Here is a 20,652-nt window from a genome sequence, read left to right on the forward strand (position 1 = left end):
AAAGTTTTCCTTCTTTTTTTCTCTTCCTTTCCTTCTTTTTTTCTCAGCTTTTCACTACTTTTTCATTTTGGTATTTTTTTTTCTTTTTTGTTCTATTCCCCCCTTATTTTATGTTATGTTGTGCATAATTTTACATAATATTTGGTCATGTTGGGATTAAAGAAGCAAAAACAACCTCAAGAGCCGTTTAGGACCCGAAAGAGCCGGTTCCTTTTAGTAAGCCGAGCCGAAGAAGCCAGTTCTCTACTAACTTTACTCAACTTCTTTCTACTTCGACTCAACTTCAAAATACCGCATTTAGGACACAACGTCAGGGGAACCCGTGTATTTTTACCTTCATGCACTGCAACTTTGACTTAAGTCGCTTCTTAATTAGTAATTTTGAGCCCTCATTTTTGTGCGCTGTGAATGTGCGAGCAGTGCGCAATTGTGCACGCGTGCAGCGTAGAGGGAACCCTTGTCATGAGCCTCACATATCTGGCGTGATTGTCCCACATCTTGCTGCTGCGGGTACCCCAAAAAACAAAATCTTTGTGAAAGACTGGGCAAAAAAATGTGTGGTTCGGTCACTTTTCGCAGTTTGGATTCTTCCTTGTGCTTTGTAGCACTCATTTTTGGTTGAACAACACAGAAGTGACATCTAGAAGTCAAATATTACATCGGTTCCCTCTAATTAAAGCTAACCATCCCTAAAATGTTCCTTGAATATTTTAGATATTTCAAGTGCACACATGGAGAGGATATATGAGGAGCAAATGTTGAAGAGAATCTACAGAGCAGAAGTCAATGGAAGGAGACCAAGAGGAAGGCCGCGGTTGACGTGGATGGACGGTGTTATGAGTGCACTGCAGGAAAGAGGTCTAAATGTAGTGGAAGCTAGAGACCTTTTTGGTAATAGGAATGAGTGGATAGATACTTAATTCATCCCCGTAGGGAAATTCACTTCCAGCAGTCTCCTTTGTTGCTTATTAACAGATTAACAGGATGCCCTCAGGGGGCTTGTTGTAGTTTAGCCACAGCGGCGTGGATGACGTCACACGCTAGGCCAAAGTTCGAAGTCACTGCAGCAGATAGAAATCTTTGTGCCCAGGGTTACACCACCTCGTGTTAGATATTTTATTCATCCCTGGAGGGAAATTCACATTTCCAGCAGCAAAAAGAGTACAATATACAAATACCCAGTGTGACGTGCAAATGCCCACTGTAGCGTGTTATATAGAATATCTAAATAGTGCTACACAGAATACATATTGCAATAAAATTCGGTAATATGCAATGTAGGTGGTGATTTAATGTGGGCTTTTACACTGCCGGGTAAAGGTTAAAGAGCCTCATGGCATGAGGAAAAAAAGATCTCTTCAGTCTGTCCGTGGTACACGTAGATAGCGTGTCCACCTACTCTCCGCTTCCCGCAGGCTTTTGAGTCCCTGTCCCTAGGAGTAATGAAGCCTGCCGGGTAGCTCCGGATAGCTCCACGTTAGCGTCCGGGATACTAGGCGTGAGCCACGTTTCTGTAAAACACAGCAAACTGCATTCCCTGTACGCTTTGATGTTTTTCACCATCATAGCCAGTTTGTCGGTCTTATTTGGTAGAGTTCACATTTACCATCATTACGGACGGTACCGAAGACTTATATCGCCGCTAGCCGCTTAGCCTTAGCTCCGGCTCTTCATCCACAATAGGGCTCCCTCATCAGACTGGCACGAGAATTCTTTAGGCGAAGGAGTTGATTCCTCGAATAAACGCATTTTTGTGCGTTAAAACCGATAACGACAGGAAAGAAAGTAATCCAAAGTGTGGTTGTCAAACGGGACGAAAAAAACCGAAGATAGAAACAGACACTTAAAACAATAAATCACAATTGCGAACTAACACGGAGCTGCTGGTAAGGCTGCTTTGATTTGATGTGTTATAAAAATGATAGTGGGATGTTAAGACGTGTTCTAAGGGATGGGCAGGGCACCTGTATGATGCGGCAGGGGTAAACCAGTGAAAGCTGTCGGGCCCTGCTGTTGAACAGAAGAGTGTGTTGTGTCACCCTGACCCGAGTGACATGGCCGCTTTCTTGTGTCCCGTTTCATCTGGAGGGAAAAAGCATGACCAACTTGGGTGCCGAGGTGCTTAAATTGTTTGGGCATTTTGGTTGGCCATGGTCATAATTTGTTTTTTCTTAGCTTTTGTGTATGTATTTGTCTTGCTGTCTGTCAACCCTCTCGACGGATATGACCAGGGTAGATAGATATTTCAAGTAACGGAAAGTGGCACCCTTTTATCAACCAGGAGAGAATCTTAAGCAAGGAGTTTTTCAGGGTCTCCCCTGCCCACTGCCCGAGGATGGCTGAGATGGGCTCCAGCACCCCCGCGACCCTACTGAGGATAAGGGGTACAGATAATGGATGGATGGTGTTCTCCAGACTGATGTGACTAGACCATACAACACCAAGTAGCCAAATATTAAACACCCTTTAACTTTGGCTCACGTGTCCCTCTTTCATAGTTTCTGTTTTTTAAGTGTCACTCACAAACTGGTTGTTGGAAAGGACACCAAAATATCCACGATTGGACATTTTTTTCATCATTTTATTTTCATATGAAATCTGAATATCCAACGTTCTGTTGTATTTTCTTTGCAATCACCATTTTCTGTAAAATTACAAAAAAAAGCTACTCACAAAAACACTTCCAGGCTTGCCTGAAATCAACGCTATTGTCCTCGAGCACTGGATTTGAAACAAACGTGACATGCAAGACAGCGCAAGAGTGGAGAGCGTCTTCCATTTATTCATTAAAAAAAAAATCCTGTTGCGGGTTTTGTAAAGGTGGAGGGGGTCTTCTGCGGTTTGGTCCTGGTCCGATAAGATGGTGAGCTTCGAAGCTTAAGAGCGGGTGTACTTTCCCCAGATGTGCAGCATAAAGACGGAGGCGATGAAGAGCAGGCTCATCACCAACACTGGCACGGGGCCCCTAGAACAAAACAGATATTTACAAAAAGCATCAATAAATGGCCAGGGAGATTCACTCTTCACTGACATTCTAATGAATCATATGAGGAGGAAGCACGTCTGAGTATTTTTCATATCTGTAAACAGTTCTCAATTTTTTCCTTGCCCTCATGTAAGTTTTAGATCAGGGGTGTAGTAATAGTCTAATAGAAATACATCTAATATATTTAGTGAAAAATATCCCATGTTTTACAGTACAAAATAAACCCCCATCACATATTACTTACAACTAAGCCTAGTGTCCAAGCACCATGAATATTTTTATCTATTTATCCTGACATTCTTCTCTTATTTTTATCTTTTAAGTCTTTACTTCATATTTATCCCTGGATGCCATGCCAAATCTCACTGTAAAAAATGTTCACTACCATGTTATAAAATCCAGTTGTAACTGCAGAACCTCCCATGAACAGTGCCAAGTGGACCAATACTGTACAGCGGTTTTGTAACGACCAGAGCCCGGTGGCCCACCATGCAGCAAAATGTCAAGAAAATAGTAGTTAAATGTAGTAATTTTTAGAAAACTTTTAAATATTTTTTCTTAATTTATGGTGGTTACACTTAAGTATTTCATTATTTTAGTGAGTGAGTAAATTGAAACCATTCCTTTTATTTTTTGTGCTTTTTGGCCCCACCTCGATTAAAAGCCTTGCCGACTGAGCGAGCGAGAGATGGATGGTTTAGGTGGCATGACGACAGGAGGAGGAAACAATATCTTCTCAGCGAGATGCAGAAAGAAGACTCATCAGGTGGTACAGTCACAGTACAGTATGCAAGTCGCTATGATATTAACGGGCCAATCAGCATCAGCAACTAAAGTAGCTCTAACCAGATTGTCCTTAAAGACGCACCATTACACCCTAATGACAAGCTGCTACAAGTCAAGAAAAAAAAACCTTCTAAAATTTATTGAATAAAAGTATTGTGCAGTTTAGAGCGGAGATGGGAGAATGCATTTTTAATTTTTAAACCCAAAAACACTTCAAGTATCGTATATAGTCTCATATAGGCCTACATCACATATAAGCGACCTCCTAAACCGGTTTTGAAATAGCCAGATACTAAAGGAAGTTCTAACCCAAAATTTTAAAGACAACCATAATTACTTGCGTAGATAATAAAGATCAAAAAATACTGGTAAAAAAGCAAGAAACATTTTCATACCATTTACTATACTTTGTGTTTCAATGGTAGACTATTGAACAACAATTTTGATCCTTGTCACCGTTTTCCACTTATCACTAACTTTCTTGTAAAAGGAAAAATCAAACAAAATCACAACAAAATGAGATGTGGTCCCCATCAAACACAATTGGATAGGTGCCGATTGACTAGACAGGAAGAAGAGATCGAGGAGGACATTATCGCCATCTACGGTGTAATTGACCCTCAGATTTGGTCTTCTTACCATTATTTTGCAGACTATAAACTACTATAGATTATTGGTCTGTAATACATTTGTAACCATTTTACAGTAGAACAGTATTGAAAGCAGTTACCGTATTTTACGGACTAGAAGTTGCAGGGGGTGCAACTTATACTTTTTCTTACTGGTATTGTATCACTTTACATATTGTTTTCACACTAAACTGCAAGAGGGCGTTCTCGGCCTGTGTTGATCATTTCAACCATGACCATCGTCTACCTCCGGGACCATGAGGGAACTGTTAACCGTTAAATGACACCATTGACGAAGGTTTTGATTGGTGTTGGAGTGAAGATGATACTTTGGTAAGCATGTTCTTCATACTAAAGTTTTGTGAATAACTCTTAATATGTTACTGACGAGTGTGTCTATGTTATGCATGTACGAGTAACATTAGAATACCATCGTCTCCATATTCGTTTTATTTAAATTGACTTTCAAGATGACACATGTTTTTGGTGTAGGACTTCAAAAGATTTCCCCCCCAAAATGCGACTTATACTACGAGTGCGACTTATACAATTGTAAATTTTAGGCTGGTACGACTTATACTCTGGAGAGACTTATAGTTCAGATAATACTGTGTTTTACAGCATCATTCATCGCCCGACTTCAAACTGATCCCCTTCAAAAAAAAAAAAAAAACCCCATCAGGCCTCAAAGTGCATGTTAACCACCACGCAAACAAATGTGCTCGCTTGGAACTTTTAAACAGTTTCTCATCAGGTTTAGAGTGCGCGGTAGAGTCTTCGAGCCGGCCCCGACTCTTTATTGATGAGGCGCTGACACCGGGGAGGGGCTCTCAACTCTGAAGGAGGGGGAGTGTGAGGGGGATGCATCACCATGCCAACCGCCTCCTCTATCCCCCGCCCCTGTCAGGAGGCTGTAATTGAGTTGACCTTTCAGAGTGGATCCTTTAATGAAGCTCAGCGAGCGCCGTCTAACGCGGGAACAAACGCGCACTCGATATACAGCGCCGTACCAGGAGTGTGCCCTCCTTCCACACACACTCCATAAGCGGCGCAGTTCGATCGATCAATCGCAAGCGACCCGGAGATAGGGTGCTTTTTTTTTTCAAATAATGGGAACAGCAGACAGCCTGACACAAGATGCGAAGTTCTCAAACTTTTCTACCCTATTTCCCTGTGAGCGATCCCCGAAGCACAACATATGATTATTACGCCATCTTTACATTTTGTTAAAAATTTGGCATTTGTTTTGACTCTGACCTCAATTTTATTCCACATATCAAATATCAAAAACGTCACTAAAATTGGGTTTCATCACCTGAAGAAAATAGCCATGGTAAGCCCATTTCTCTCTAAGGCAAAAAGAAGTTCTCATGCATACTTTACTATCCTCTCTGTAATGCCCTGCTCTCCGTTCTTCCCAAAAAGAATATGGCAAGCTTGCAGCTACTGCAAAAATCATCAACACGTGTGCATACAAAAGGCCGGGGGAGGGATCACGTTACACCGGTTTTAAAATCGCTGCATTGGCTCCCTGTGCCTTTAACAATCAAATTTAAGGTTCTTTGACTAGTTTAACAGGCTATTTTATTTGTCTGATCAGCTTTTATTATACAAGTCCCTGAGTTCCTCTGCCAGCAGTTTGTTAATTGTTCCTAGGGTGAGGACAAGAACATTGGTATGACAGCTTTCAGCCACTTTGGTCCTCGCCTATGGAACGGTCTGACAGAGGACATCAAATTTTCGGGGACACTTTTAATTCCTACCTCACAGACAGACATTTCTTAATAGGTATGGATACATGTTCCTCCAGAACCCACAAAGTTGAATGTGGGGTTACCCGAGGTTCAATTTTAGGCCCGGTACTTTTTAATCCATGTTTCCGTAGTGCAGTCGTTAGCACATTCTCTAAACACCGGGTGGAAACATGTATGCCTTGGGAGGAATGGGCGCAACAGGCAGTACTTCCTAAAGAAACTTTTTAATCTGTATAAGTTTAACCTTGGCAATGTCATCAGGGTCACAGGGTCAATTTTCATAGTTAAGCAGACGACACCCATCTGTACATTGCCAGGTCCCCTAATAACAACAGTCCTACAGATATCCTTTTCATATGCATTTTAGATATTAAGTCATGAATGGCAGAGAACTTTCTAAGGCTCCACCAGGACAAAACAGAGGTCTTAGTCATCTGTCCTGAAAGTCAAAGAAACTTTGACCAAAACTACAATATGTATTATTAAAGAAACAGGAAAAACAGAAAATTGGAGGATTAAAAAAGTAGGAAAAGGGTAAAAAACGATAAAAACAAAGGGAAAAAAACAAAATAGAAAAAGGATAAAAAGAGATGAAAATTGGGAAAGGGAAAAAAACATCATCTCATGTTGAATAAACAAAAATTTCTCCACGTACGAGTATTTTAAAAAAGTGCAAATTTATATGACGGTTTATGTATTGTTTGTGATTTAAATCAATAATTTATTTTCTTAACCACAAAGAGGCGCTAAATAATACACACTGTCCCCTAAAGAAGAGGCTCAAGACCTATTTTTTTAATGTGGCTTTTAATTAATTCTTTTTGATAAGTTTGAGATGTTTTACCTCTGATTTAGTGTTTTGTGTCGTTGGATAGGGGGAAAAAGAGAATTTTTTTATTCTTTATTGTACACCTGATTTTATACATCACTTTAGGTGTCATTCATTGTGTAAAAATTGTATTAGAAATACATTTTAATTTAATTGTGGCTTTTATGACAACATACTTACACTTTGAGACCTGGCGAGTCCTCTGTGTAAAAGCGCCACATTCCTCCTGTACCGGCCGATCCAGCCGTCCTGCCGCCACTGCGGGTACCACTGCTGGTTGCTTTCCTGTTGAATGCATAAAAGAGCAATGGCTCAGCATGGAAATTGTCAGAAATCATTTGCATATGCAGGGAAATATTTATAGAGGGCGTGACTGATGACTGGACAGGGGACAACTTAAAGGGAAAGTATATTATTCGACCAATAGATTTCACTGCATTGTCTAATGCAAATGAAAACAAGTGTTAAAAAGCAAATGGAAGAACAAAAACTATGGAGACTCTAAATGACCAAACTGCATCATTCTTCTTTGATTTTTTTTCTTTGAGTTTGGCAGGGTTTCTGGGTCACTGTAGCCTCGAGATAGCTGACATTTATACGTCTAAAACATTTTTGCAAAGGGGCCAGGCCAGGAAGAGAAACATGATTAGGATTTCCTTTATATCTGGAATATCGGATGCATGAGGAAAAAGATCATGCAGGTCTATCCATTTTTTCTCATGTGCATAAATTTGCATTCATATATTACATTTTATGTTCATAACTAAATATATGAATTCCATATAATTGGACTTGAAACACTCAGAAAAGTCATATTGTAAGCATTTCTTTAACCACAAAAATTGTTAACATTGAAAAAATCAAAATGCAAGACAGGCTAGCTCAGATGTGTTCTTTTTTTATGAAATTTGAAGAAAATCTTACCAAATAAAATACAACAATTTTTTGAAAAAAAAGGAGAGAAATATGCAACCAACTATTTGATTGTGGGTCTTGAGCGCAGTACACATTAACGCATCATGAAAAATATATTTTTTAATGGAGAAGGGGGCACGTGGGGACACTTGAGACTGCCCCTTAAACAACAACTACTTATTTTGTATGTTTTACCATATTATAATTATATTTTTTACCATTTTCGTTGGGCGGCCCAGTTTAAAAAGCTTGTGGGCCGTGTGTAGCCCGCAGGCTGTTGTGTTCCCACCACTGCGCTAAGTGAAGCTTATGTTATGTGAAGTAAATGCAAATGTCTTGACCTAAGAGTATTTTTTTTAAAGTTTGTGTATTTTTGCTTTTTATTTGGATCCAAAAATGTTCATGACTGTTTTTTACCACTAAATAATACACACTGTCCCTTTAATTAATTAACACTTAGGCCGTATTAAAAGTGTAATGCAATTGAGCCGTCTCCAAAAGTTGACACGCAAGTTGAGAAAGCTTCCCATCCTCCACAGAAACTGCAAGGAGCCAATGTATTATTGATTAGAAAATGACAGTATTTTATTATCATAATCATTTAATTTAATTAGACATTCATAAAACTATTCATGTTTTTGTGTGTACTGCTGGTTGACGGAGAAAAAAAGTGTTACTGCAAAAAATAAAGAAAAAGCTGGAATGGACTCCAACACCCCCGCAACCCTACTAAGGATAAGCAGCGCAAAAAATGGATGGACGGACTTTGTTCATATACATTATACCTTGAATGTCGTTTTTTGAGCTATTTGCAGCAACAGGTTCCCACTTTGAACCTCAAATTATATCTCCACTTTCTTTTTGTTGACCTTAAATCAACTCGGAAGATAAAAGTCATAACTATCAGTCAGCATCATCATTAGATGAAACAAAGTCATGCCTGTAAGCGTTACTAGATGAAGTCGTTAGTCCAGCATGTGATGGAAATTGTGTTGATATTCATGAAAATGCCAATTGTCATGGCTGACAGGGAATTTACAGAGAGCTCTTTTGACAAATGCCCTGAGAGATCCCGTAGTTGATCTAATCTACTGATAACTTTATAAAAGATGCACTGATATCAACAAAGAAAAGGGGGATCAGGGCATTTTGTACTTTATTACCTAAGGTCAAGCATGAGTTTTTGAAGATGTTGCCTGAACAAGAGAACAAAAAATGTCTTTGCCCAATTTCTGACAAACTAACAACCGAGGGTGCCACTTTGGAGGATGCATCATAGATCCCAACAGTGTGTCGTGTTAATTTTCCATCACCACTGATTTGAATCTCCGCTTTAATCTCCAATCAAATTATTATTTGTTTCAGAGCAATCAGCTTCGTTTATGTAAAAATTGAAGAGGCATCAACACAGCCAAGACAATTATTGGCTGCTCTCTGCCTCGTACGGAGGATAGATATTACCAGCTTGCAAAACTGCAGAGGAGCCAACAACCTTACATAGCAGGGCTAAGGAACCTTTTGAATTAAAGAGAATTCAACAAAAACCTACTCTATAGACAAAAGCTAATTCTTCACTACATTTTATTTCTCTGTGACATTTGATGATTTCATAAAGTATATGAAATAATAATGCCATAGCCTGTATCCCACGAAAAAAACATCTTCCTCGGTTACTGAAGATAACAGAGATTCACTTTGATCGTCATTCTTGTCATAAATGATGGTTCCAAACCAAGGTGAGAACATAGTTCTTTCGTATAAATATCACTTAATACTGCAAACAAGAAAGTAACAGTTCTAACCTCCTGAACCAAGTGGTCATTATAGGTCCTACCTTACGTTTCCTAGATAAGAATCTTTTGACATCTTTGAAATCATCATAATGACATTTCTTCTTACCAGCCTTAAGGGAAGAAAAGCGCAATTGCGCTTCAGACGCTAGTAGTAGAAACAAGGAGTTGCACTCCAGGCCTAAATGCGTTAAAAAGTAGTTTTAATCTCAGAGGAATATGTAGTCATGAAAAAGTCACAGGTACCTGACCCCAGTCATAAAGGACTCTTCTCACCTCGACCACCACGTTTTTGGCCCGCTGCCTTATGGTAGGCGCTACCGGTCTCTTAGAACAAAGACTAACAGGCTCGGATGCAGTTTCTTCTCAAAGGCCCACCTATGAATTAAATTGTTTTGGAACTATATTCCTGCTAAATGTTATTGCACTATTAATAGCTTTCACGTGACATCATGCACAACACCCAAGAATGTAAACAATCAGCCATGTTGGATGGGTCCATCAGACGCGGCTTGATGTTGTCACAGGTTTACAGTAATTTTGTTGGACGTTCAAATAAAAGGAATAAAATAAAAGTGCTCTACATCTCACGACTATTACTAACATTGCAATGAGCAGGAGAATAATGTTAGAGCGGAGTAAACAGCGGCAGCTCTGCTAAGTCCTAAGTCAAGTCAAGTTTATTTGTATAGCCCTTAATCACAAAGAGTCTCAAAGGGCTATTTCAAATATCAAAGACTATTGCAAACTACAGACTATTAGGACACCATCCCCTGATCTAAAACCTACATGAGGGCAAATAATACACATATTGTAAACATAAAATATCGGTTATTCATATGCTAAAGAATAGAAGTGTGTTTTAAGCTTAGATTTAAACATTTCCACTGAGGTTGCAGATCGAATCTCAGGGGGGGAGAGCATTCCACAGCACCGGGGCCCGAATAGAGAACGCTTTCGAACCTGCGGATTTCTTCTTGGCTCTTGGGATCACCCAGGAATAAAGACCACTGATGACAAGAATTTTTTTAAGTCTGAGGTAGAGACGCGTGTGTGTGATTAAGAGATAGCATAAATAGTGTAGTTAACTTGTTTTAGGGAAGCACATTCATGTGGAGACTGATATATTAGCTCTTATCATACCAATAATTCCCCAATCAAACGTGTTTGTGATTGAGGGAGAGCATAAAGTGGAAAGCTGATTAGCCGTTACCATAACATTAATATGAGAGACGCGTGTGTGTGATTGAGAGATAGCGTAAAAAGTGTAGTAATCTTGTTTTAGGGAAGCACGTTCATTTTGAGACTGATATATTAGCTCTTATCATAACATTAGTTCCCCAATGAAACATGTGTTTGTGATTGAGGGAAAGCATAAAGTGGAAAACTGATTAGCGGTTACCATAACATTAATTTGTGAATCTGGCTCCAAAACAGAACTAATTTATTTACTGTATAGGGTTTCAGTGAGCTATTACAATTTATTGCAATGTATATCATACATTTGTAGTTTCTTTTTGCATTATTTCAATTTTCTTACACTACTTTAAGCTTTTACAGCAAATGAATATCAGCTTTATATACAAGTTATCGGCTTCCTCTTAATACTAATGATCAGTAGCAGTGATGAAAAACCCTCATTGGTTGATCCTTAGTCATTTGAACACTATCCTCTACACCAAACGCTTTTCTCTAGGGCAGTGATTTTGAACTACTGTGCCGCGACACACTAGTGTGCTGTGAAAGATCGTCAGGTGTGCTGTGAGAAATTATCCAATGTCACTTTTTAAAATTTCATAAAACATGCATGAATCATTTTCTGCAAATATGTCATTGTCAAGTGTCTGTGCTGTAAAATCTGGGGGTATTATAAATTAGATTGTAATTATACATACTGTTCAGTGTCATTTTATCACATTTTTTGGTTATTGGTATGCCGCAAAATATTTCCAATATAAAAATGATGCCCTGGCTCAAAAAGTTTGAAAAATACTGCTCTAGGGCGCGTGGGTCTTGCTTGCACATCTCTGAATATTTGTTGTCGCAACTTAGCCTGGATTGTTTAATGACAGCCAAACTAGACCTTTGATCGTCATATTTTCAATATCAATCAAAATAATAATGTGATAAACTTACACGCATCCGGCATAACAGCCACTACCCGGGTTGCTCACGTGATTAGTAAATATCCTCTGTTCTGATGCACTTACAACTTAGGTCAGTTGAATTTATCCTTAGATCTATTTTAATCTTAATTTTTCTTATTTAAGTCTTGATTGTGTATTTATACTGGAGTGCCAAGTCTGATCTCATTGTAACAATGTTCTCTACGTTAAAGTCAAGTGACAATCGAGACATTTGTAAAATATGAGAGTAAATCATACTGTGTTGTGAAAAAGTATTTTCCCTTTTCTGATTTATGTGTTGTTGTTTTATTTTACACATTTATCACTCTCAAAATGTTTCAGATCATCAAACCAATTTAAATATCACACAGAGACAATCACAGGAAATACAAAAATGTGTGAGTTTCTTCCAGTAGTAGTGGTTTGAATGGGTATGTCTGATTGAGAGTATAGTCATGCATGTATGAGAGTATGACGTTATTTGTGGCTCCTCCGCGTTGTATGTCGAAGTGTCCTTGGGCAAGACACTGAATCCCTAATGCCCTCAATAAGCAGGTAGGCGCCCTGCATGGATTCACTCCCTTTTGGTGTGTGAGTGTGTGTGGGAATGGATAAGTGTGAAGCACATTGTAAAGCGCTTTGGGAGGTCTTCATTGACTTGAAAAGCAATATACAAATGCAGACCATTTACCATATTTGAAGTTTACCTTTGTCTGACTGTGGAGCCTGCTACGCGGGGGGCCACAGTCTTGCTGGGTGACCGGCTAGAAGCCCCGACATTGGTTGCACTTACTGCTGGTCCAGGCTGAGGGAAACAAATTCACAATAGTTACTATACAGTAAGAATTCCAATATTTGATGAGTACCAGTTATAAATAACATTAGGTGAAACAACCTGGGCAGCACGGCGGCGCAGTGGTTAGCACGTGTGTGACACAGTTCTAAGGTCATGAGATCAAACCTCCTGTGTGGAGTTTGCATGTTTTCCCCGTGCTTGCTTGGGTTTCCTCCCACATTCCGAAAACATGCATGTCAGGTTAATTGGCCAGTCTGAGTTGTCCCTAGGTGTGAAAGAGTGAGCGAATGGTCTGCCCATGTGTGCCCTGTGACTGGTTGGCAACCAGTTCAGGGTGTCCCCTGCCCACTGCCCGAAAATAGCTGGGATGGGCTCCAGCACCCCCGCGACCCTGCTGAGGTTAAGCGGTGCAGATAATGGATGGAAACACAACGCAGTCTATTAAAAACAATCCCAGTTTCTGAAGCAATCTCCTACTAACATTTAATTTATATGATGATTTAATAATTTAAACTTTGATAACAAGCAAAAGCGGTAATTTGTTGGTGGGCAAGCCACGTACACACTACGCTATGGACAGCAGTCGTGCTAACACTAGCAGCTAGTAAAATCCCTGATGAAGCACCACATCCTTGTAGGGGGATGGAAGCAAAAACAGGCTTCGTTTTCTTACCATTTTGTTTTATTTTGTTTAATTTAAGTTTCGGAGGTTTTCTTTTGACGTCCACTTCCAATAGAAAGGCTGTCAGTTCTGAATGGAGTGGTCCAAACTTGAGAAGACACCCGCAACGCTGACGCTTGTCTAAAAAAGGACACGACTGCAAAATCTAAGGACCAGTGTGGGTTATCAAAATAATGCCTGTCAAGAAAAAACGTCCCATGAGAGAAAATATAAAAAGTACAACATATTACGCACCATTCTGTTAATTTATGTTCAACATTTCTGATTTAAAAAATATAAACCCATTTCAGCCCAAGTTACACTGTCCCGGTCATGTATTTTTACATAGGCAGATTAAATGATCGCCCCTGTTGTCTGGGTGACGTGTCTTCCACAAGACGAATGACAATCCACAGGAATACTGTCGCCGTTTTGGCTCATGCGGAAGTTAAATTCTCCTATTTTCTCGTATGAAATCAGAGCCAAAATGGCTGCCTGCGCTTGTGTTTCATGACAACTCATGATAGAAGAAGACACAAGAAGAGCACAATCACAAGTTCCAACACTTGGATAAAGTAACCAAAGGTATACCGATCGTAATGTATACAGCTGTCGCATATGTGTCTGCAAGGGTTCGCTTTTAAATATAACAATTTAGCAATGCATGCAAGCTGCACTGTGCTTTTTTTGGTGCAATTTATTTTAATTGATATTGTTGTGGTTTCTTCCCATTTAAATTCATCAGATTGTAGCAAGTGGAGAGAGTAATACTTGTTTACAGCTTGATTAGCCCATTCGACAAGACAAGTAATAACTCAATTAAGATACAGAGTAGTTGTTAATATTTAGGGTTGTGGATTTTGTTCATGCATTTATGTGTCATCGTTGTATGAGTTTTCCGGTTACATCATTTTTTTTGTAACCATCACAACACTATTTTAATCAAGTAGATCTTTCAGTGGCATTCAATGCACATTATGATTGTCCTTAGATCGAATGTAGTTCATTCATTCATTAACTGCACCGCTTATCCTCAGTAGGGTCGCGGGGGTGCTGGAGCCCATCCCAGCTATCTTCGGGCAGTGGCAGGGGACACCCTGAACTGGTTGCCAGCCAGTCGCAGGGCACACAGGGACAGACAATTCGCTCCCTCATTCACACCTAGGGACAATTTAGAGGCAGCTATTTATCTGCTGTGCATGTTTTTGGAATGTGGGAGGAAACCGGAGCACCCGGAGGAAACCCACGCAGGCAGGGGAGAACATGCAAACTCCGCACAGGAGGGCTGGTAGTGTCATTTGAACCCAAGACCTCAGAATTGTGTCGCAGACGGACTAACCAGTCGCAGGGCACAAAGGGACAGACAATTCGCTCCCTCATTCACACCTAGGGACAATTTAGACCTGCCAATTAACCTAACATGCATGTTTTTGGAGTGTGGGAGGAAACCGGAGTGCCCGGAGTAAACCCACACAAGCACGGGGAGAACATGCAAACTCCACACAGGAGGTTCGATCTCATGACCTCAGAACTGTGCTGCACACGCGCTATCCACTGTCCCGCCGTGCCGCTCGAATGTAGTTATTTACCTATATACTTAATCTAAATATATCCATTCGTTGTAAGTTCAAAGTGGTTTTCTGATTAACTGTTGGAATGAAGACATTGAGTCCTATAAACCACATGCAGGATTTAGTCTTCATATTTTTTGTTTTTGAAACAGCCTTATTAAAGCGCACTTGTGAAACCATCACAATTTTGTACTAAACTCACGAGGCCAGAAAATTCAGTTTTGTTATTGTTGTTTTCATCTGTTTAACTATAATAAAAAACCTCAATGAAACTGCTCCACTCCAGCACTTGTTTTACCCTTAACATTGCATTTGTGAAAGTTTCTTTCATTCTGAATGTTAATAAATCATCCCTATAATTGTTATCTTTCTTTCTTTATGTCCAGGATGGTGCGGGTAGTGTTTCTGCATCCAGACCTTGGTATAGGCGGGGCAGAGCGCTTGGTTGTTGATGCTGCTGTGGCCCTCAACTCCAAGGGATGCCACGTACAGATTTTGACCGCCCACTATGACCCAACTCACTGTTTCTCTGAGACCCTCGACCCAAACCTACCCGTGGTAAGCACTCATTCAGATAATCGTGAGGAGGAAAATTTATTCAATTGTCGTCCAACAGGTTTGTGTTGGTGACTGGCTGCCCACCAGTGTTTTTGGTTTCCTCCATGCCGTGTGCGCTTACGTGCGGATGATCTACGTGGCGCTCTATTTGGTTTTCTTCAGCGGGCTGGAATACGATGTTATTTTCTGTGATCAGGTGAGTGTTCTCTAAGAGATCATCTGCACAATCGCTAATATTTTACCCTCATTCATATGAGCAATCATGCTTTTTCTCTGGATGTAATTTGTGTTTCTTGGTATACAAATAGAGTTATGGCGTTATATATTAATAGTTCTATTTAATATTCAAATCCCACCCTAGGTGTCGGCGTGTATTCCGGTGTTGAGGCTGTCCCGTCACAGAAAGAAAGTTTTATTCTACTGTCACTTTCCCGACCAGCTGCTGACGCAAAGAAACTCAGCCCTCAAAAAGCTGTATCGTGCACCGATTGACTTCTTGGAGGAACAAACGACAGGCATGGCTGATCTGGTACAACTCTTAATAGGCCTGAGGGTCAAACACTCTTTACATATTTTTTCAATGTGATTTGTCACATTACCTAAACACATATGGTGATTAGTCAAGTCAAGTCATGTTGATTTGTATAACCCTTAATGACAAAGAGTCTCAAAGGGCTCCTCAGACCACAGATTATTGCAAACCACAGACTTATTACACCATCCCCTGATCTAAAACCTACATGAGGGCAAAGAAAAACTCAAAAACCTCAACATGAGGAAAATGAAGAAACCTTGAGAAGGGGCCGCTCATGAGGTAATTAGTGTGAAATTAAAAAATAAAACCCAATCATACTGCATTGCAATTTACACATATTTCAGTTTTTAAAACGTCAAGCGTGCCCTTTCTATTGAAATAACATTTAGAGAAATTCGAGCATCTGGAAGCTAAAGTTAATATTTTCTCTAAATGCAATGGTCATAGTGTCACTGTGGAACATACCATAATGGCAAAAAGGCTTTTTAACCCGGCCTGCTTTACATAAATAATAGAAATATAATGATAGTTGCCAGGCCGATAGAAGAATAATTTCGGCTGCTTGGAGTGGTCAGTCGTTGGGAGCTGCAGTACTCAACTCGGCCACAAGAGGTAGTTCGAGAACCCACTCGAGCAGACCACGAAAAGGCAGATGTTTATCGATTTTGTTGGTATTCATTAAGGGTGTCTGGACACGAAACTGAAGACACTCACGGAGGCCTAAGGTTCAAATGTAAATTTTCACGAAAATTGGTTTACCCGTTTCAGAGCGTATAAGTCACATACAAACATGCGCAGAAGTCTGGATTTCCGAAGTAGTTTAGATTTTAGAAAAATGTGTTAGGCTTACGTTATCTTTTTCTACGTTGTATTAGACTCATGATTATATTGGTAGGAACAAAAAAATGATCAATATATTTTTATCTTCCTAGCCTAGCCTCTCTGTCAAATTTTCAAAACTAATCTGGCCTGCGACTCAAAAACGTTTTTTCACCCCTGTTCTAATGTTGAATCATCACCAACATTTTTCCTATGTAATGTGAAAACCATGACGATTAGGGATACTATTTTGAAATCAAATTGGTGTGGTGGGGGTAAAAATAACTGTTTTTGTTCCGCGATTTCGTTTTAATTCTTTGTTGCTTTCAATTAAGGACTTTGGCAATTGTGGCTTGCCTTGCCCATGTGCTCCTTTTCTAATTTCTCACATTTTCATGATTTGCCTCGAACGGCAATGGATTTTTCAAGCTGTTTTATGATTACCGTATTTTCCGGACTATAAGGCGCACCTAAAAGCCTTTATTTTTTTCAAAAGCTGACCATGCGCCTTATAATACAGTGCTGGTTTGAACAAATTTATTGACACTAATAGCAGCAAAGTATGTTCGCCAAACGCAAGCCCCCGCACAGGACTCACTGTTGCTCGCTCTTGCACAATAGCAATAAGGGACCTGTGGTTTTGTAAAGTGTGACATTCTTGTGTTTCTAAATCAAATTTCTTTAAAAAATCCTGAATAAAAAGATGTGTTGGTGGCAAGTTAAATTAAACTGGAATCAAACGATTGTTTGGTTCGAGCTTTAGCTTCCGCAAGTATGAGCCGGGTCATCGCTTGACTTTTCGGGTTGTTGGGTGGGCCCATGGCGTTTTGGAAGTGGAGAGAGACATATTTGCTTCCCAGGAAAAGCTGGAGGTCAGGCACTCCTTTCCCCCCTTTTTCCTTTTTCTTTTTCATTGTATCTCTTTTTATCCTTTCCCACTTTGAGCCCCAGATAAAGTGAAAGATGGCTCGGTCCAGTTGTAACAGCACGTTTCTTTTGGGCATAAAGACTAAACTGATTGATAAAAGCAGTGGGAGGATGATCGCTTTGATGATTAGGACCTTCCCCTCTATATTTCTTAGTGTCCAAAAAACAAGTCTGCTTAACTTTCCTTGTCACATCGTCCCAGTTGGTCTCGCCTCCTCCATCCGCATTGAATTTTATCCCTAGGATTTTCTGGTCTGTCTTTAACACAGTCAGTGGGAGTCCTGCCTTTTCTGTCTCTTTCCACGGTCCATAAAACTTCACTTGTGATTTTTCTCTATTTAGCCTTGACCCAGACGCCCTCCCAAACAGGTCAGTCAAGTCAAGGGCTCTTCTAACAGATACGTGGTCAGTGCGCCATATATATGGATCAATATTAAGTCGCAAAGTCTTGCAACTAAAGCAAGCAGGCGCCGACTAGATTTTCCCCCTAAGGCGAAGTCGTCCGCGGTGTATGCTGGAATTTATATACCGGCGTTTCATTTCCTAACCAATGTGTCAATCATCATTTGAATCAGTCACTATTGGCTAACGTTATTCGGAGGTAAAGGAGGCGGATCCTTTTTATCATTTACAGGCTCGCATAGGCTAAAGGGGCGAAACAAAGCCTGCAATTGGCCGAAAAAGATGAATGTGAATCACACGTTGGTTGGGTTGCACTACTGCATAGAGAAAACATTTTTTAATATTCTGTATTTGTAAATATTTTACTCTGCTGGATTTACTACACTCACCGTTGTAAGAAGACCATGGTTACTTATCATTAATGAACGTGAAGGCTGCAAGAGAACTTAGGTGAGCTATGCGGATTTATATTTTCCCGGTATCTTATTTTAGAACGATCTTGATGTTTCTGTGATGAGTCTTTTTTTAAATTCAATTCAATTCAAAGTGTTTATTGTCATATGCACAGTAAAGAACCCCGTTTCCCTGCACAATAAAATTCTTACTTTGCTGTCCACACAGTTGCCAGCAAAAAAATAAAATGGAAACTAAGAAATGTTTGTTTGGTGACATCGTACGGACACCGCATCCGCACATGTCTACGACACGTATTTGCTTCTTTGCAAGCTTTGGGAATGTTAAGGGGGTAATAAGTTTGACTGAACTATCTGACTGTTTTGTCGACGTTCCCATTGTAGCGCCCTATAATCCGGTGCGCCTTATGTATGGAAAATATAGGACCAAAAACCATTTTTTGGGGGTGCGCCCTATAACCCGGTGCGCCTTATAGTGCGGAAAATACGGTACGTATTATTTTTTTGGGCTACATTCCAAAGCGCATGCACAAGTTGAGGTACAATTGTCCACACCAGGGGTGTCAAAATCAGTTTAGCTCTGGTGCCGTAGCCAGACCTTCTGTTCTGAAGCGAGCCTGATCAGTAAAAGATTGTCCACCACTTCATTTTTTTTTTCTTTTTTTAGTTTTATTGTTTATCATTCAGCCGACATTAGTAACCGGCCCTATATATTATCAATGCAGATGGCAAGGGATCTATTCTAACACAGCATATTAATTCAAAGGCAATGGTGAAGTCATATTTTTGTGTTTGGCATTGAATGTGTTACCTGGTTTATTTTAACAGTTGAGTAAATGCAGTTTTACACCTGAACCAACTTACCATGCTTTACAAACTCAAAACTGCCATCTAGCTGCAGGAAAGAGCATTTTGTTTTAACGTTTGATAAAAATGACATAGACTTGTGTCTTTTTTTTGACATACTTAGAAATCTATGGCGGGACGGATTAAATCATCCAATGGTCAGAACCTGGCCTGCAGGCTGTATGTTTGACGTTGCTGGTCCATTCTGTAATATTTGTTTTTTGTTTTACTTGTGCGTAGATTTTGGTGAACAGCCAGTTCACAGCAGGAGTCTTCAAGGAAACCTTTCGGAGTCTAAAAGGGGTCCAGACAGATGTCCTCTATCCGTCCCTCAACACATGCACCTTCGACCAGCCGCCCACAGAAACGCAAGGCCTGTGGGGGCTGCTACCTGAGGGAACATCTCACCTTTTCCTCTCGCTCAACCGATACGAGCGCAAGAAGAACCTGGGCCTGGCATTACAGGCCCTGGCGGCTTTAAGGGCCGTCCTCCCCCCGGGTCGAAGAGCGGGCGTCCACCTTGTGGTGGCGGGGGGCTACGATGAACGGGTACTCGAGAACGTAGAGCATTACGCCGAATTGAAAGAAGTGGCGTCCCAGCTGCGCCTGGAGGACTGTGTAACCTTCTTGCGCTCGCCCTCAGACCCGGTCAAGGTGGCGCTCCTGCGGGGCAGCCACGGCGTCCTGTACACGCCCAGCAGGGAGCATTTTGGGATCGTCCCCGTGGAGGCCATGTACTGTCATTGCCCGGTTATCGCCGTCAACTCCGGGGGGCCCCTGGAGAGCGTGGCGGACGGCGTCACGGGCTTCTTGTGCGAGCCCACGGCAGAGGCCTTTGCGAAGGCCATGGAGCGGCTGGTGGTAGAGCCGCAGCTCCGCAGGGACATGGGACAAGCTGGTAGGAAGAGGGTGCAAGATAAGTTCTCTCTTCAGGCCTTCTCAAAGCAGCTGCACAAATACGTGGTCCACCTCAGCCAGTCACAATAAAAATGTCTTCTTCTTTTTTTTCTTGGGAGGAATCCACGTGATCTTTTTTCCCCTACTTCTACCAAAAACATGATGTTTTGTTCCGTGTTGACTGATGCATATTACCCTATGATATTTTGTGTGTGCATAAATCAGGGGTCCCCCATGTGGTGCCCGTGGGTAGCGCCGTAAGAACACCTGTGTAGCCCGCAGACAGATTCTGAAAATAGTTTATCGGTGATAGGTCTAAGACAGGAAAACTGATTTCTATTTAGCTTCATGTTTTTGTGGTTACCTAAGCCTATTTTGACGCTCGTTACAATTTATTAATAACATAGTAATA

The 20,652-nt window shown here is 40.7% G+C and overlaps 2 protein-coding genes across 3 annotated transcripts; one reads left to right on the forward strand and one right to left on the reverse strand.

Moving 5' to 3' along the window:
- Positions 1-2,560: 2,560 nt before the first annotated feature.
- Positions 2,561-13,442, reverse strand: sec61b (SEC61 translocon subunit beta). Of its 2 annotated transcripts, none has more exons than XM_088328067.1 (4): positions 13,285-13,442; positions 12,523-12,620; positions 7,165-7,269; positions 2,561-2,965 (listed from the first exon to the last, which is right to left on the reverse strand). In XM_088328067.1, exons 1-4 carry the CDS (start codon positions 13,285-13,287, stop codon positions 2,878-2,880), a joined length of 294 nt encoding a protein of 97 aa, XP_088184193.1. In that variant the 5' UTR covers positions 13,288-13,442; the 3' UTR covers positions 2,561-2,877. The 2 variants fall into 2 exon arrangements, with proteins under 2 accessions (XP_088184193.1, XP_088184194.1); XM_088328068.1 differs by having other exon boundaries at positions 12,523-12,621; positions 13,296-13,439.
- A 228-nt stretch (positions 13,443-13,670) lies between these two features.
- Positions 13,671-20,341, forward strand: alg2 (ALG2 alpha-1,3/1,6-mannosyltransferase). Its single transcript, XM_088328069.1, has 5 exons — positions 13,671-13,857; positions 15,230-15,401; positions 15,460-15,597; positions 15,763-15,930; positions 19,584-20,341. Exons 2-5 carry the CDS (start codon positions 15,231-15,233, stop codon positions 20,328-20,330), a joined length of 1,224 nt encoding a protein of 407 aa, XP_088184195.1. The 5' UTR covers positions 13,671-13,857; position 15,230; the 3' UTR covers positions 20,331-20,341.
- The last annotated feature ends 311 nt before the right edge of the window (positions 20,342-20,652 follow it).

This window comes from Urocampus carinirostris, chromosome 2 (genome assembly GCF_059441175.1).
Source record: "Urocampus carinirostris isolate Australia breed hairy pipefish chromosome 2, RoL_Ucar_1.0, whole genome shotgun sequence".
NCBI classification, from domain to species: Eukaryota; Metazoa; Chordata; class Actinopteri; order Syngnathiformes; family Syngnathidae; genus Urocampus; species Urocampus carinirostris.

Excerpts from the sequence above, each read along its gene's own strand:
- sec61b (XM_088328067.1), bottom strand. Across the intron at positions 7,270-12,522 it reads GGCTCCACAGTCAGACAAAG|GAAAGCAACCAGCAGTGGTA; the intron begins GTAAACTTCAAA and ends TGCATTCAACAG. Across the intron at positions 2,966-7,164 it reads GACTCGCCAGGTCTCAAAGT|GGGCCCCGTGCCAGTGTTGG; the intron begins GTAAGTATGTTG and ends GTTTTGTTCTAG.
- alg2 (XM_088328069.1), top strand. The coding sequence starts at position 15,231 with ATGGTGCGGGTAGTGTTTCTGCATCCAGACCTTGGTATAGGCGGGGCA. Across the intron at positions 15,402-15,459 it reads TCGACCCAAACCTACCCGTG|GTTTGTGTTGGTGACTGGCT; the intron begins GTAAGCACTCAT and ends GTCGTCCAACAG. Across the intron at positions 15,598-15,762 it reads ATGTTATTTTCTGTGATCAG|GTGTCGGCGTGTATTCCGGT; the intron begins GTGAGTGTTCTC and ends ATCCCACCCTAG.